The sequence below is a fragment of the Vigna angularis genome, chromosome 10, assembly GCF_016808095.1.
Source record: "Vigna angularis cultivar LongXiaoDou No.4 chromosome 10, ASM1680809v1, whole genome shotgun sequence".
NCBI classification, from domain to species: domain Eukaryota; kingdom Viridiplantae; phylum Streptophyta; class Magnoliopsida; order Fabales; family Fabaceae; genus Vigna; species Vigna angularis.
The window spans coordinates 3,260,868-3,277,509 of record NC_068979.1 but is presented as its reverse complement, the minus strand read 5'-3'; the positions used below and the strand labels follow the sequence as shown (position 1 = coordinate 3,277,509).

The window sequence follows — 16,642 nt, the reverse complement described above, 5'->3', positions numbered from 1 at the left end:
TAATAGCATTTTCTGAAAGAAAAAAAGATACCTTAATAGTCTCTCAATATTATATTGAATTCAATTGGCATATCCCAAGTGGCGATAATTAGGTATTGGCGTAGGTGAAAAATATTTATACATTATTATTTAAAGAATTTAATTAGAGTACATAAAATAAAATTCACATTATTTAAAAGTACGTTATTCTTAATGCAATTTTAAGATAATTATTATAACATTATTAAACTTATTATTTATTATAATTATAGTTGAATAATGAAAATACATTTTTTTTCCGTTATCAAATTATGTTATCACGTTATTAGAATAGGGTCCCGTATTTTACTTCTTCTCTCTTTAAAGATTAAGTGTGTTTTATTTATTTTATTTCTTATAAAATAATTGTTTATTATATTAATTTCTTCTAAAATTTTACAAAAAAGGATTATAAGCTTATTAATTACAAAATATAAACGGAAAGGATTTGACATTAACAGGAATTCAATTATTATATATATTGTTATCTTATATTAGCAATCAATGTTGACTATTTTTCAGTTTAATTTAAAATATTAATTTTAAAATCAAAAAGTGGCTTTTTAATACGATGATTTGGGTGATTAGAGAAAAATACGTCATTATATTCTCATTAAATATGATTTGCAACTTACAATGTTGGTATAAGTTTTTTTTTTCTAAATAACTATAAATAGTTAAAGTCATCGTTTTGTTTATTGCTATCTTGAAGTAATCCACTCACGGGTTTCTTGGACTTGTGATCAACTACGTTACTTCTCTGGTGGTTTTCATCATCTTCAATTTCATCAGGTTTGCTTCATTCGATCAATCAAATTTCCACTTTCACGTTTTCCCTCATTACTTATCTGTACTTTGACCATTATTTTACTATTATCTGTTAATTTTATACTTTTTTATTGCTTTTCTGATATCCATTTCTCTAAATTTTTCAAAAGAGACACTGTAGGTAGGAGATGATCATCTTTTTTAGAACTTATTAGGGTTCCTTTTCCACTCTATGCAAAAGCAATTGTTTTCGCAGATTTTTTCCTGTATCTCCTTCTGCTTCTTGTTTGTGTTAATATCGTCTGACTTAGAGTTGCTCAAGTTTTGGGTTTTGTTTCGTTTTATGATGTTTCTAACTTGTTTCATTGTTTATTATCTTTAGATAATGGAAATTATTTTGAATCTTTGTTGATTGGTGAATTACCTTTTCTTTGTGAGATTATGGATATTTTATTTTAATTGAATTTTGTTGATTCCAATTTCAGCAGGAATGGCAAGGAGCTACTTCAAACAAGAGCATGATCTTGGTAAACCTTTTGCTTCCACTTTTTTCCCCCAATTGTTCGAAACTTTTGTTGTGTGCTTGAGATGTAGGTAGGTATTATATTAATAATAGTTTTCTTTCCAGAGAAGAGAAGAGCAGAGGCTGCTAGAATTAGAGAAAAATACCCAGACAGGATCCCGGTGAGAATTGCCAATTCTATTTTTCTTTGCTACTGTCTAAATACTTATGCATTTTTTGGTGATAGCTGAGGTATACATTTTTGCAGAAGACTTGTTCTTTTACGTGTTGTTCTTTTTTTAATGCTTGAGTAGGCTTTACTTTTTTGTATTTATTATTGATGAAACCTTGTTTATTATCTATAAACAAATGCATTTAGTCCTGCTCAGTGAGTCCTGTTTGGTGAACGTAATTTCGTTAGGCATTTTTCTATTCTTAGTTTAATGGATTTCTCACCGTAAATGTCTGCTGTTCCTGTTAGCGCAGTCATTTCCCCTTGCCTTGTTTTACTTTGTTTCCAGGTTTCCTATTCCTACCTTTCCCTTTACTGAATATAATATCTCTGTAAACGTAGTTGTGTTCCTCATGAGAAGGGTCTGTATTCTATAGCGTGGAAATTTGTACTGTGTTTTAGATATCTTTTAAGGAAAAACCAATTTGGACTGCTATTGTGTATAAGTGACTAATATGGAAGTATTCTATATTGGAGGTTAAGTGATTGATTACAGAGTCATTGAATGATACAATGAATTCGAACTTAAGAAAGATTATTGGATGAGCTGTACATTTGTGAACGTTCTCAGAGGCTGGATACTGAGAAGGAAGCATCCTATATTCCTATTACTTTGTTGCCATTAAACATAGTCAGACATCTAGGTTAAATTTGATTACAGAGTAATATCAATATCCATATTTAAAGATAGGTCAATTTTAATTTTCCTAGTAGATACATTGTATACGTATCAAGGTATGGTATTTTAACTTGTATTTTGCTTACCTTAACTATCATTCTCGGAAGTGCATGTCATTGATATATCTGAAATTTTGTGCTAAATTATTCTGGATATGCCTGAAGGTTATTGTGGAGAAGGCAGAAAGAAGTGACATCCCAAGTATTGACAAGAAAAAGTAAGCTGTTGCCTATATATTTCTTCTTGTGTGGAAAATACGATATTATTAGACAAATTTTAACCGGTGGCCTAAGGACTTTCTCTTTATTGATTTCTTAATTGAGGCCCTCATACACCGTTAAGTATGACCCTATTAAATATTTCCATTCTGATGTATGCAATTTAAAGTTTAGCTTAGACAAAAAAATACATTTTATTATTGTTGGATTACTAACTGTGTATAGCATACCTGTTAAAAGTGTTTCGTAATTCCATTTGGTTGCCTTAGAATAAATGCAGGATCTTATGCTTGTTGAACTATTCTAAAGTGTTGCATAAATGTGATACACAATGATAAAGCTATATTGATCATAATCACGGTGTGTAACCAGCTTGGATAAATTGAACAGATGATATACCAAAAATGGATAAAGACGACTTACAAATTTGGCATGAGTGACTATTAGCAATACTGCAATACTTAAGAAAATGGATGATTTTGGTAGCTTCAAACAGTAAACGGACCTGAATTTTAACATGGGTAAACAAAATTATGAATTACTTTTCTATTTCTGAAAGCTTGGTTGTAATGGTTGTGTCTCTTTGCTTTTGTTAGCTAATAACTAGATTTTAGGGTGTAATGAATTTATCATTGGCCGTTGTCTTATGCCAGACAACGTATTAAATTTGTAACATGGTTGGCAGCCGTATACTGTGTATTATGAATCTGAATGACAACATTGCAGGTACCTTGTCCCTGCTGACTTGACTGTTGGACAGTTTGTCTACGTGATCCGCAAAAGGATCAAGCTAAGTGCAGAAAAGGCAATCTTTATATTTGTGGACAACGTCCTTCCTCCTACAGGTGAACTGAGGCAAACACATGCTCATTCTCTCTCTTTTAGTATATATGATTCTCTAGATTTATAATATAGAATAAGCCTTATCCTATTGCATGACTTGATAATTATCAATTTCTTCAGGAGCAATTATGTCTGCCATATATGATGAGAAGAAGGACGAGGATGGGTTTCTCTATGTTACATACAGTGGCGAGAATACCTTTGGGGATTTCATTTCCATTCAGGAGCCCTTATAAATTAACTGCTTATGATTTGGTCTCTCTGGTCTGTCAGATAAATTCGTTATAGTACTTCTGTCAAGAATCTTATTCTCAATGTTTTGTACAGTTGTATATAAATTCCGTGAACTTGATTAATATTAAAAGTTCTCCCATTCAGTCTTTCAACTCCTTTCTCGGTTTACATCAGGCATATATTGGAATGTTCATCGATACAATGGATCAGTAGTACAAAACTTGAATTTAAATATCTTCAAGATGGTCCACCACCCATTGTCTCTTGTTTCCCCTTCTTTGTATCTGGATAAATGGTTAATTAGAATATGCTAGAAGCAGGGAATTGAGTCGTTCATTATATGGCAGAATAGGGGTCTAATTCGAAATGAAGTATTTCATCTTTCATTAAGCACAAGAAAAAGTGAAACTATAATAACAAAACTACTGCGTACTTATTTTGCCCTGTGAAATATTTACTTATGCTGATCATACTACTTTACATGATTTACATTTATTAATTAAAATCGTGTTGCATTACAAACATGTAGAGGCATGCATGTCGGAGACAGTAGAATCTGAAGGATGTGTCATTGCATTGCTACACAGAACCTAGAATTTGATATCTGGTCCTTAGGGAAGCAATGGTTATTGTGACAATGCGTTGCTTTTGATGGCAGATGGTGTACGTTCCATGTGGCATGCTCCTTGGCTGCTGGGAAGAGAGTTGAAGGTGACGGTTTAGCCATTCTCCCTTGTCTCTAAAACTCCTCGTCCCCATTCCCCACTCCTCTGTAGGTCCCATATGTTGTCATTGCCATTTTCATATGCCACTTGAGCTTTGAAATAATGCAAGAGAATTTCAACTTCGAGAAAAATAGGATTTGCTATTGGTAGCCTTCAACTTAAAGATAATGTTTTCAATTATCTTTTATTTTATTGTGAACAACTATAAAAGTGTTATTTTGTTTTCATTAAAAAATTTGTTTTTATAAGTTGGTACATAAATTATTAGAATAAGTTTTGTTTTTTTATTTCTCACATTGCTTTATGATTTTTTTTTTATAATTATTGTTAAAGTTTTAAACAATAATTCTTTTTCTTACAATGCAAGGGTCCTTAAGAGTCCAAATTTTCTATTGAAAAACGGAATGAATAAAACTCAAGGGAAGAACCTGTTTTTAATCTTTACATTTTTCTCATTGTCGATGAATTTAATGTCGACTTAGAACGTCTATGAATTTAACTTGTAAAAAAAATTTGAATTTAGTTTCTATTGGATTTATTGTGTTGTTTAATATTAAAAGAGATGGAATCTATACTTTTTTAAGTTTGAGAATTTGATTTATTCATGCGAAAGTACACATTTTTTAACAAGTTTAACTGATATAAAAACCAAGTACTTTTAACATGAAAGAACAGAAATTTGAAGACGCTTATCTGAAAGAATAGATATTAAAAATATGTTCATCTCTTGTATCAACTATAGCTATGTAAAGTAATTTTGATGTTTTTAGCTTTCCCCCTATTATCAGGTCACAGTCTAGTTTTGAGCCCGAATTAGCCGAAACTACTCGATCTCGCTTTCATTAAACCGACTTCGTTTTGGTTTGTCTCTAGCCAGTTTTGTGATCGCATCCTTTTCCTGCAATGAGAAAACCATCAAACTTCACCGGCCTAATATCCAACATTTATCACTCGTCTCTTCCTTAATTAATGGAAAAACCTTGTCCAACAAAACAATAAGAAGCTAGCAGTTAACGCATTCATGCAATTGCAATTTTGGCAGCATTCTACCACTACTAGTTTTTCAGCATAAATGCCATGTAGTCACTCCTTATTTCTGTCCCTTAATTATTTTGATTAGAATCTTAATTCCCCAAGAAATAGCTAATAGTTCACTCTTTGTGGTAGGGATTGCAAATGGGGTTTCTGTCTGGAGTGATTAAAAATAACCGAGAATAGGGGTAAGGGGACAAATGTGGACCCTTGATATCTTCATTTTCGTTTTCAAGGTTCATCTCCCAAACACATGCATGTTCTCTTAAAGAACGTTCTCCATCCCATACAAAACCTGCATTTAATGCACCCTCTATTCTACCATTACATATTTGTGAAAACCTTACTCTATAAGTCTATTCATAAGAACCTCACTCTTTCTCTGTTCCTAACTTAGACCCAGCAAACTCATCTCAGCATGACTCCTCTTTCTCTTGCCATGATCCTTCTCCTTAGTGTTTCTGTGCATGCATGCACTGCCCGATTTCCTAGTCTTTCTAAAAAAGACACCCCTCATAAGGTTGGGTTCCTAATACCAACTATTCCATTTCCGTATGCCATATAAGATCACATTGCATTAGTTCTCCGTACGGGACAGAAGATATTTTGTTCACCATATTTGGAAGCATTTGAAATTATATACAGATAGAGACTAAGATTTGTGATTATCTTACAAGGTCAAATTATTGGAGACGTTAACTGCATCTAGTAGCTTGAAGGATTACAGGCTACAGGAAAATCAACAGCAGCAACAGAAACTCGCGAATAATGAATTGAACACTTGTGAGAGTTGTAGCATGTCATCCACTTTGAAGGAACCGATCGTAGAGGCAGCTTCAGGTGCTTAATTTTCTAGAAAATCTATCCTTTCCCAAACACACACAGCAGCCACGAGCTCAAGCAATAGAGAAATGAAACTTCCAATGTTTATTACTGTTCATGGTTGAAAAGGTTACTCTAAGCAGTTGTTTAAAGAATTTTAGTCATTTTCTGTTAATACAAAACAAATGAAGTTTGCCTTTATTTTCTCAGGAAAATTATCTAAAGTACGTCTACCTTACATGTGAGGTGTCATGTAACTGAGTTATATATATATATATATAGGTGCATTAATGTCATTTTATCTCACCTCTCTCTCAGAATATAAATCTATAATTGTGTAATTTCTTATATAAATTACTCTAGCCTTTTGCACCCTTTATAACAATAAAGTGACGGTGGTGGAATGGGTATGCAGGGACATCTTTTCAAATGGATTCGCCATCCTTTCTCGCAGCAGAGGTAATATACAGTAAAATTTAGCTAGATTTTTGATAGAGTTATTTGACTACCAAACGAGAGGGGCCATATAATGGAAATGGTTTTTATTTAAAATCTGTGAAGAAGTTTATAATAGAGAAAAGTTTCTTAAATTTTATAAAACTTTAATCTGTTTGAAATATGTTTTGTCCATGAATATAGATAAAGAATCTAGTTATGATAAATTCATGTCTTTCATATATTTCTGTTTCTGTTGTTCTAAAAGGATTTGTTGTGGGAGAGATACGTGTCTCTTGCTTGTGAATATTTATGAATAGATTGTGAATGATAGAAAGCAATGAATGAGACATATAGGGTTGTGTAGGATGAGAGGGGGCCTGCACGGTCAATGCTGGGAGCTGCTCAGCATCATCACGTTGAAGAAACAATGCTTACAAAGGCTAGTGACACTGCAGAGGACATAGTTGAAATGGACTATGCTCAACCTCATCGGAAACCACCCATTCATAATGAAAAGCCTTGATTGCATGCATGCTTAGTTAGTGATTTATCATCTGTATTTTTCGAAGAATGTTTATGCCATGTAGTTTTGGCCCCTCCGATGACGTCTACGCCAATGCTGAGTTATTTGTTTTGAGAAACTACCATGTTGTAATTGGACCAAAGTATGATTACGATGTGTGCTATTTTAAAAAAACATGCTGTATATTTTCACGATGATGTTTGGCATAAAGCAAGTAATGGATAAACATGAATAATATAATAACAGCCAGATTCGTTTATTTAGCATTTACGTTAGTCAAATCTACAGGCTAAAGACACCAAGGCACATGCAATGCCTCGGTGAAATGTCAGAATTCCCAGTTTTTGCATCAAAATAATTTGATTCACGTGAAAAGTGTGGACTGGTACGTAGACATGGATTGAAATAGAATAGTTGCCAACTTTTAAGGCGTGTATCAGAACAGTTGGTATTTCTCTTAAATGCTGGTCGTAGTTAAAGTGTGTACCCAACTTCCGTTTACTGTCCTAAGTTAGTTAACTCTATTCTGGCTCCAACAAATACTATAAAGCCAATATTTTCATTATTGTAGGAATATAAAAACATAGTGAGAATTGTTTTTACCGGGATCCGAAGGAAAAACCTTCGGATAGGTGATAAGATTTGATATTAAGAGATGGAACAGAGAAAAAAATTATCTCTAAAAAGTTCTCCAATGCTAAGATTTGATATTAAGATCTGGGACAGAGAAAAAATTTATCTTTAGAAAATTCTCCAAAAGACAAAAAAAAATTGAATCTTTTAAGTAAAAAAGAGGAACTATGAGAATGTGTATTTCTTGATAAAATATTATGTATATTTATAGAGTTTTTGGATAGATAAAATTAATAAAATCAAAAGAATATCCAGTAACATCGACAACTATAATAACTTAATAATTAGTGAAATAATAACGATGTAACATCTTAATCTGTCTGTTTTAGAGTTTGTACTTCATCACATCTTTTTAAAGGTTTTCGAAGAATAAATGGAGAAAGAGTATTTAAACTTCTCTAATCTTGACTCTTAAGTGATATAACTTGGGCGTGATAGGATTGAGGAAGTCTTACAAAAATTTCAGCTAGAGGTAGCCAAGATGAGAATAAGAAGTCCATTTGGTCATATATATATACGAGGAAAGACCTAAAGCTCGTATAAAGTTTTAGTAATATAAACATAAGCCATTCAAGTTGAGATGGGAATAAATGTTCATTTTCAATGGAGACTTTAAAAGACTCATGATTCGTCTTAGAATTCTTGTATTGATGTTACGATAGATGTCGATCCCAAATTTATTAAGTAGCAGTTTTAGGTTCAATTACTTATCCACTTTGAAATGTGTTATGAAGTAATTAAAGTATCTTTAGTATTGATTCCTATGAAACTATTAGACTTAATATGAAGATAAATATATTAATTAATAGAAAGGAGTAAATTAATTAATGCAGGAAGCAAACAATGCATATCTCACATGTGGTGTAACATGCCTACATCTCTAGCTTTTAACTAACTTCTAACGGGTACTCTTTTGTCATGTTGTATTTTAAAACTTCAATAATTTCTTACTTTAATATTAGTAGAACCATTGAAGTACTTAGATTTAGTCTTATCCACTCACAATCTTTATATTTAGTGCTAAAAGAAATAAAATTTTAATATGAAGAGTTACAGATAACTTCCAACCGCTTTTAACCGACTGGATAAGAACCCATATCACTGTGTCCAGACACTCTATCAAGTTGCGAATTGAAGCATCTAATTCAAACATTCTCATATTCATCAATAAAACCTACAAACAAATGACTCTAGAAATCTAAATGGAAAGTAAAATTTTCAACAAATATATAGAATGTGAACTTATGATCCTGGTTGTAATTTATGTCTCCAACAAAACATAACGAGCACACTTTACAAAATTAAGCTCTGTATATGCAACCTAAATTCTTTAACAATCGCAACAGTCTTAATTAAAATCAGGTTAAAAATGATATGGTAATTCTCCAGTTTCCATTTATTCAAAAAGGTAATCTTGAGTCATTTAAACTCATCTACCATGACTTCACTCTGCAAAAGAAAGGAACATATCATCATGTTTAATTTTAAAGCAAACATCCAAATATCAGTGAAAACATGAGAACAAGTCCTGTATAAAATATTGTGTTGGAAAGTCGAATTGAACCTGTCTCCATTCTTAAGGTGCATCTTGTATATTGTTGAAGAAAGTTATGATTTTTTTAGGGTTCCTCCGATAAGTTTGGGACCAAATTTGAAACAGACCTAAATGAGAATTGTGGACCAATCCAACAGCTAGGTGGAAGAAAGTTTCTGCAGTGTTTGGACCACTTCCTTTCTGAGCGTACACTGATTTTGAATGAGATCCAACATCCTGCGCAGGAGACACTCCAAAAGAAAAATGGACCATTTGCCAACACCACTGCCTCTACCCTAACGTAGACTCCAGACAAAATCAACTTCATTCATGTGCTTTTTCATCCTTCAACTTCACAATATATAATAGAGACATTAAAATATATATATATAATAAATTTTAAGTTTAATTTAACTTTACATAAATAACAAAGTATCACAATATTTCTTTACTTAGAGATTTATATCTTGTAAATGCCTGTTCCTATTTTTCATCTGCATGATGTGTTTGTTTCTTTTCAGGTGACATATTCAACGGATGTTCTTTCTCCTGTTCTACAAGCCGCAGTGTTGCATTCTTTCTTGTCATCTCAGATTGTGCTATGAAACAGACTACAACAAATGCTACTAATACAAAAAAATTCCAAACACAGCTTATAAATCAAGATGCACACCAGACCAATCCATCTCAAGTTAAGGCATCTGAACCTGAGGCCATTGAAAATCCAATTAACCAGACAAGTAAAAATGCTCGAATCCAACAAAGAAAACCCACGTGACTCTTGAAGGATTCTGTACAGGGCTTATAAATCACAATGATGTGCCTTCTAGAGCTAGCAAATCCACAGCAGAAAAGCCTAGGGATCCCACAAGAAGGAACACTGAAACAGGTTCAGCTCGTTCAATCCAGACAGCACATTTAAATGATGACGTAACCATGACTGATGTGAGCTTCTAGACAACCACATCAACCAAAAAAGTATTATTATTGGAATGGTATAAAGTTATAAATAATTTTTTTGTGCCGTTGAAGGCATGGTTTTTAGTTTTGATCTGCAAGCTGTTGACGTAACCACACTGAATTTTTGAAGTCTCCACATTTGTCCACAATTTCTTGCGATATTGCTTACCATGGTTGAATATGTAATTCTAGCTGTACAATTTTGGACAGTTAACAGGGGCTTGCTATGAAAAGATCTGGATTAAAGCTAATGTAGATGGGTCTTATAAGCTTCAAGAACATCTTACTAGCTGTGGTGGAGTTTTCCGTGATCACACACGTTAAATCTTGGAACATTCTGTTTCGGGTAACTCTTAAATGAAGTTAATTTAAAAATTGTGTTTGGGTTTGTAGTGTAACTTTTCATGTGTATTTTAAGTGTGACACTGCAATCTCTTATTTTTCTGTCAGATCATCAGATCCAACGTCTAATGGCTTTAGTGTGCAATCTGAACTGTGGGGTGTCCTGACTGCCCTGAAGCTTGCTAAGGAGAAAAGGATTTCTCAGCTGTGGACTGTGTTCTGAATAAACGGGCGGAAAAATATGATCTTTATACTCCTCTTGTTCAGTCGATACTTGAGTTGATTGAGGGAAATTGGAAGGTTCGAATCTCTCATTGCTATCGTGAAGGAAACCAAGTTGCTGACTGGTTGTCAAAATTTGGGCATAGTAAGGAGATAGGTCTCCGAGTGGCTGACGCGATTGTTATTTTTAAAGTTAAATATAATTGTGTTTACAATCAAATGATTTTATTGAAACTTTCATTATATTAATTTGTTTATTGAAAGTTATTAACAACTGTTTTCAAGACAATCTAATGAATTTATTTTTGACAAATTGCTACATATTAATAAACGGATTTTATCGTTATTCTCATTTATTTTGTTTTGATCGTACTATTTGTAAGATTTATGTTGTTTTTTTAATACCCAGAATTCAAAATACTTGAATTCAAAACACATTATTAACTTTAAAAAGATTTATTCAAAATTATTATAATTACTCGTGTATAAGAACATTTTTTATTGACAAAAATAAATATTTAGCGTTGAACAAGCTCGAAATGAATTACGCTAAAAAATCACTATTTCCATTACGAATACATTGTTGAAGTTGAATTACAAATTCATGATACACAACTGTATAATAAAGAAAGAAAAAAGTTCCATGTTCACTTATCTGAAAAGTACCGATGGTAACAACTTTGAGGTAACCATATAAGTAGAATATTTTTTAGAGGTATTAAGCATAGGAACTGACTGTAAATTCCGTATCAAGCTTGGCAATTGAAATCGAAGATGGAACTGTAAATCTAAAGTAGGCTAAAATATATTGTCAAATTACAGGGTGTAAGAAGTTACAAGATTTTTATAGCCTCGTGTCTATTACCTCATGACACACAAGCTGTTGAAGTTTCGCTTATTTCTGCCAAATATACTTCGTATCTCACTTTTATATGCTCTCCCAAACAAAGTTTCAGATTTTCAACATCTGAGAATGGTCAATGTCTCCAGTAAACAAATGCGAACAAGAAAATGACAGTCAATAACATTCCTGCATATTTGATCCATTGGTCGACACGGTTTCGTCTCTCAATTAGCCTCAAAACAGAGTTAGATATCCCAACTGTATTGAGGATGTCCAATGCTTTTCTATGTGCACTCTGCATCCCAGATATATGTCCAAATGAAGAGGTATATCAACAACAATATAATGGATTAATAATGCTCCATTAATTATCACTAAGAAATTAAAACCCTAAAAAAACTGGATGTGATGAAGGTTAATAATATAGAAAACAACATGAAAAGGATAAAAGCTACACTTTTTCAACAAGAGAATACGACAATGAAAACCATCAAACAAACTAAGTTTGATTCCAATTTTCAATGAGTGAAGCCCAAAAAAGAAGAATTACAAGAACACACTTTCTTGGTATTCCCCGAAATGGATTCTTCAAGAGAGATGCACTCAGTGTAAATGGAAGTAGAAGTAATGGTTCAAATTTAAAGGGAAAAGGGGACAAGAAAGTGTTATGTTTAAAACCTGAACCATAAAATAGCATTAATGAGAAATAGAGATAAAAAGCATAATTATATTTAACGTTACTAATGACTTAGTGGATATGTTTAAGAGGTGAACATCTGAAACAGAAACAGCACGAAAAGAACAATAAATACAGATAGGAATTTGATATTTTACGCAATTACAATCTAAATTTCTTCCGTAGAAAAACTACAATTGTAGCCTATAAACAAACATAATATTTAATTTGTCACCAATAATCACAAAGATATTATTCTAGCTAACCCTAAACTGTAGAATATAAATGTTGTCACAACAGAAATGAAATGAATTACCTTCAAGCGTTCTCTTTGACCATGTATTGAAGAAAGGATGGCTTCCCCAATTGCATTTGCATTTTCTAGTTCCCTGGCAGAAGCGCGAACTGAATGTAATGCCTGTGCCTCCTCATCAAAAATTCTCAGAACATGAGCAGAATCCCCATTCTAGCAATTTCAAATGAAGTTGTTATCAGCAAATGACGATAAAAATAAGCCACAAAACTAGAGCATGATGGTAACAACATACAGCTCGTCCCAACAGTTCTGCTCTCTCATTAGCTTCTCTCATTCGTTTCTGATGCCGTAAGTTATATTTATCCAAACTTGCTCTTAGTGATTCAGCCTCCTCAGCTATCTGTTCCACTTTTCTAAATAAGAAACATAATACCTTTAATGAAAATCCTCAACTAGAATACTGCAATTCCAGCAGCAGAACCCATTATAGCATAGATATAAGCAGAGCACTTCGCGTGCTGCTCTTGGCCCGACCCTGCCCGAGTGCTTTGTCGCCCCAGGTGTACCTGTAGCTCTCTGGTCTTGACCCACGGCCTAGGAGCTTTTTATTTCGTAATGTTCCGTAGGCCTCTCTCGAGTGACATAAGCATTTAGTACTTGGATCTTTTTATCAATTAACGACGTTTGCAACGTCTAGCTTTGAGAACAATTTTGGGAATTTACATTAACATACATAACAAATTGCAATAACAAACAGAAATCAAACAGACAGAACCAATACAACATCACTCATACATTTCGAATCACCAACCATCTAATCCCTAGCACTTTTCTACATTTCGAATCACCAATCATCTAATCCCTAGCACTTTTTCATTCCATCCCAAATAACAACATTTCGCATTGAATTTTAATTACTCTCCCGATTAATTCCAAACAAAATATTGGCATCATTCTTCAAATTTTCAAGAGGCGCAACTCTGAACTCCAATAATATGGACAAAAAGCACAGTAGCAATATCATCAGAAAAAGATACGAAATTGTCTGCATTCTTCCACAATCAAATATGCAATTCCGAACTCAAACAACCACCGCGCGAAACAACATGCACAAATTATCGAAGCAATTTCCTCAAAAACACACAAATATCCTCATGAAAACAATTGATTCAACTGAGATCGGGATCGAAATCGTTCACCTTTTCCAGAGATCACGTTGAGGTTTTGCTGTGACGGATCGCCAGAGGCGCTCAATCTCCACGCAGAGGGATTGGATCTGAGTGATGTCCTTCTTCACAGCGAACGAAAGCTCCGTTTCGGCGCCGGTGCCGGCGGTGGCAGAGTACTCGAGGCGTTCGAGACGTTCAAGACCGTCACGAGACCTAAGCAGAAGTTTTTTTGCGGATTGGTGAATCTCCGATAACGTTCCTCCACCTCCTTCCATGGCGGCGACGGAGATGGTAATGGCGATAACGTTTCTCCGAGAGGTTGCTGTTCAATTTCACAGGAAAACAAAGCAGAATAAAGTTGGTTGGGTTGGGATATTTTTCCCATTTCAGACATTTCAATTGAATTTATTTTGTCTTATTAAATTACTCAAGAAAAAATAAAATAAAATTGTACTTTCATTGTGATTTTAATAAAATAATATATTTTCTAAATTTTCTAAACAAATATAAATATATATATATATATATATATATATATATATATATATATATATATATATATATATATATATACGCGCGCGCGCGAACCCGTGTTATTTAAATTTTTTTATTTTTGCTTTATTTTTATTTATAAAATTCTTTTTTGTAATTTTTCAGTTCTATTTTGCTTTTAAATTTTTATATTTTAAAATTTTAATTTTCAATATTTATAAGTTTTTTCAGTTTTAGTCAACAATATTTAAAAATAAAAAGCAAAATAGATTATTTTGTATAGAAGATGTGTGTCATTTATTAAAATCTACATGGATTAATTATAAAATAATGATTTGGGAGTATTCATGACTTTTAACAATAAAAAAGTTAAAGTTATAAATAATCTTTTTATTAATCGAATTTTATTTCATAAGATTACCATATATCTAGTTTTTTTTTCGAATTTCTTTTCAAGTCTTTTTCTATATTTCTAAACACATTCTTATTTTTTTTAAGATGAAGAAAGGATAAGATCAATCATAATTAAAAAAATTTACATACTTACCCAGGTTCACTTTTTTAAGATTGTTTTGGTTTTCTGAACTACGTGAAAGTTAAATGTTAAATGTGCTGATTATTTATAATTATGGGATATGTTTAATTTTTTATTTCATCTTTAATTTTATAGCTAGGTAATTGTAATACCTAAAATTTTAAAATATTATTATTTATCATATATAATATATTAGTTATATTATATAAATTTTTTATTTCAGAACACACACATATATATATATATATATATTAATATAGTCTTTATAAATTGTATAATATTATTCATGATGTGTGAACAATTATAATAATAAGTGATAGTAATATTATTTTCTAAGAGCATAATAATACAAATAATTATAGCATTTATCAATAAATATTTATTATAATATAACATGTACTGTTAAAATACAAGAGGAAGCATCACTCAAAAAGTTATGAGTCAATAAATATAATAATACGTAGCTAAATTGTGAAACATGTTATTTTATCACGTAGGGTGTTGAACAATTTTTTAGTCGCTTTAAAATCAACAAACCTAAATTCTTCACTAACGTAGTATAGGAGTAACCTAGGGTTTAATCCAAAGACTTATACTTATTAAGAATGAAATGATAGAATTTAACTTAATTATTTATTTACTAAAAACTAAAATTAGGTGGGGAAATAAAATGAATTATTAAAAACAAAAGAAACTGAGTGCAAATGCATGATTGAATCTATCTGAATGATGTATGAAAAACAAATGTCTAACCCTACAAAGCATATGCAGTGAAGAAAGAATGTATAAAGTCTAATAAGCTAAAACTTGAATATGGAAAATCTGAATCATTAAATGTATGATTATGAATTGAAAATGCAAAGAGTAATATGTAAAACAAAATCAAAATCTAATTGGTAAATGCTATGCTAAGTTTAGCTCATGGTATCGTTTAAATTGATGTAAACATTTTTGTTATTTCGCCTTTTCGGGACAACATTATTTAGCATGTTATGTTTTCTTTCATTTTAGGTTTTAGGCTTTTAGAGAGTTTTTGTCTAAGACACTGTCTTGAGACTTTTTCGTTTTTTCCGAGAGTTCAACTGAATCTTGGGTATAGTAAGCTTACACATTTAGTGAGACTCTCTCTTAGACGCTTTGACTTATCAGTAGTTTAACACTGCGTTTGGGTATTTGAGTTAGGTGTTTTTATGTTTTCTACAATCCTAAGGGTTTTTCTACGTTGGGATTCTTGAGCCTGAGTCTTATGTTTCATTCTATGATGTTTTAAAATTTTTATTTCGTTTAATGTTAGTTGGTTAAACTTTAAAACATGAAACTTTAAAACATTAGAGTATTTAAATATATAGATGATTTTGTCTTAATTGGGTAATCAACAATAGAAGTAGCCATACATGTCCTTTATGGCTCTTAAAGTAATGGTGTAAATACGTTATCTTATAAGTAACAACAACAATTTTTTCCACACTTGAAAAATAGAGACCTCTCTTGAGTAGGGCGTGACAAAAATAACTGATTTATACTAAATTACAATTAATTGTACCATATTATACTTAGAAAAACTAATCCATTTTTACTAAAAACTAAATATACTATTTTGTAGTTCAGTTTTGGCCACTGAGGCAACTGCACCCTTATATTTTTAACGTCATAAGCCAAAAGAATCATTTTGAACATTTTTTAGCAAAATATGGAGACTAACTGAACTTTTTTAGAACGTAAGACGACTTTGAACAAAAACCCAAAAACTAGGTACCAAATAATGTATTAAACCAATAATTTATAAGATAAAATTTAATTTAATTTATATATTATAATTTAATGTTATTTCTAATACCAGTGAAATCTCGAATGAGATATATTATCACAAATATTTGCACATGTAAAACACCATAAATACGTGTTAGTATGATCATGATCAAAATTTCTAGGTACTCTAATGTGG

General features: G+C 31.9%; 3 protein-coding genes across 11 annotated transcripts; 2 read left to right on the top strand and 1 right to left on the bottom strand.

Moving 5' to 3' along the window:
- Nucleotides 1-680: 680 nt before the first annotated feature.
- Nucleotides 681-3,646, top strand: LOC108334607 (autophagy-related protein 8f). 7 transcript variants are annotated; one of them, XM_052869653.1, is made up of 6 exons: nt 681-810; nt 1,275-1,313; nt 1,403-1,470; nt 2,364-2,416; nt 3,144-3,262; nt 3,381-3,646. In XM_052869653.1, the coding sequence occupies exons 2-6, from the start codon at nt 1,277-1,279 to the stop codon at nt 3,494-3,496; spliced, it is 393 nt and encodes a 130-aa protein (XP_052725613.1). In that variant the 5' UTR covers nt 681-810; nt 1,275-1,276; the 3' UTR covers nt 3,497-3,646. The 7 variants fall into 7 exon arrangements, with proteins under 7 accessions (XP_052725613.1, XP_052725615.1, XP_052725618.1 ...); XM_052869655.1 differs by having other exon boundaries at nt 682-810; nt 1,415-1,470; XM_052869658.1 differs by having other exon boundaries at nt 697-810; nt 1,272-1,313; nt 1,415-1,470.
- A 153-nt stretch (nt 3,647-3,799) lies between these two features.
- LOC128194317 (uncharacterized) lies at nt 3,800-10,889 on the top strand. Of its 3 annotated transcripts, XR_008245711.1 has the most exons (5): nt 5,447-5,771; nt 5,929-6,091; nt 6,489-6,532; nt 9,723-10,507; nt 10,612-10,889. XR_008245711.1 is itself a non-coding variant. In XM_052869651.1 (4 exons), exons 1-4 carry the CDS (start codon nt 4,146-4,148, stop codon nt 7,032-7,034), a joined length of 426 nt encoding a protein of 141 aa, XP_052725611.1. In that variant the 5' UTR covers nt 3,800-4,145; the 3' UTR covers nt 7,035-7,226. The 3 variants fall into 3 exon arrangements, 2 of the variants coding, with proteins under 2 accessions (XP_052725611.1, XP_052725610.1); XM_052869651.1 differs by lacking the exons at nt 5,447-5,771; nt 9,723-10,507; nt 10,612-10,889 and adding exons at nt 3,800-4,205; nt 6,876-7,226; XM_052869650.1 differs by lacking the exons at nt 9,723-10,507; nt 10,612-10,889 and adding an exon at nt 6,876-7,226.
- Nucleotides 10,890-11,501: 612 nt separating this feature from the next.
- LOC108335115 (membrin-11) lies at nt 11,502-14,062 on the bottom strand. Its single transcript, XM_017571055.2, has 4 exons — nt 13,701-14,062; nt 12,794-12,914; nt 12,562-12,711; nt 11,502-11,864 (listed from the first exon to the last, which is right to left on the bottom strand). Exons 1-4 carry the CDS (start codon nt 13,943-13,945, stop codon nt 11,703-11,705), a joined length of 678 nt encoding a protein of 225 aa, XP_017426544.1. The 5' UTR covers nt 13,946-14,062; the 3' UTR covers nt 11,502-11,702.
- Between the last annotated feature and the right edge of the window lie 2,580 nt (nt 14,063-16,642).

Bases quoted from the DNA above. Each gene is read 5' to 3' on its own strand.
- LOC128194317 (XM_052869650.1), top strand. From the start codon at position 5,670: ATGACTCCTCTTTCTCTTGCCATGATCCTTCTCCTTAGTGTTTCTGTG. The intron at 6,092-6,488 runs GTGCTTAATTTT...ATGGGTATGCAG, and splicing joins GATCGTAGAGGCAGCTTCAG to GGACATCTTTTCAAATGGAT. The intron at 6,533-6,875 runs GTAATATACAGT...AGGGTTGTGTAG, and splicing joins CATCCTTTCTCGCAGCAGAG to GATGAGAGGGGGCCTGCACG.
- LOC108335115 (XM_017571055.2), bottom strand. From the start codon at position 13,945: ATGGAAGGAGGTGGAGGAACGTTATCGGAGATTCACCAATCCGCAAAA. The intron at 12,712-12,793 runs GTATGTTGTTAC...TGAAATTGCTAG, and splicing joins CAGAACTGTTGGGACGAGCT to AATGGGGATTCTGCTCATGT. The intron at 11,865-12,561 runs GTAATTCATTTC...TCTGGGATGCAG, and splicing joins GTCAAAGAGAACGCTTGAAG to AGTGCACATAGAAAAGCATT.
- LOC108334607 (XM_052869652.1), top strand. From the start codon at position 1,019: ATGCAAAAGCAATTGTTTTCGCAGATTTTTTCCT. The intron at 1,053-1,271 runs GTATCTCCTTCT...TTCCAATTTCAG, and splicing joins GTTTTCGCAGATTTTTTCCT to CAGGAATGGCAAGGAGCTAC. The intron at 2,417-3,143 runs GTAAGCTGTTGC...ACAACATTGCAG, and splicing joins CCAAGTATTGACAAGAAAAA to GTACCTTGTCCCTGCTGACT.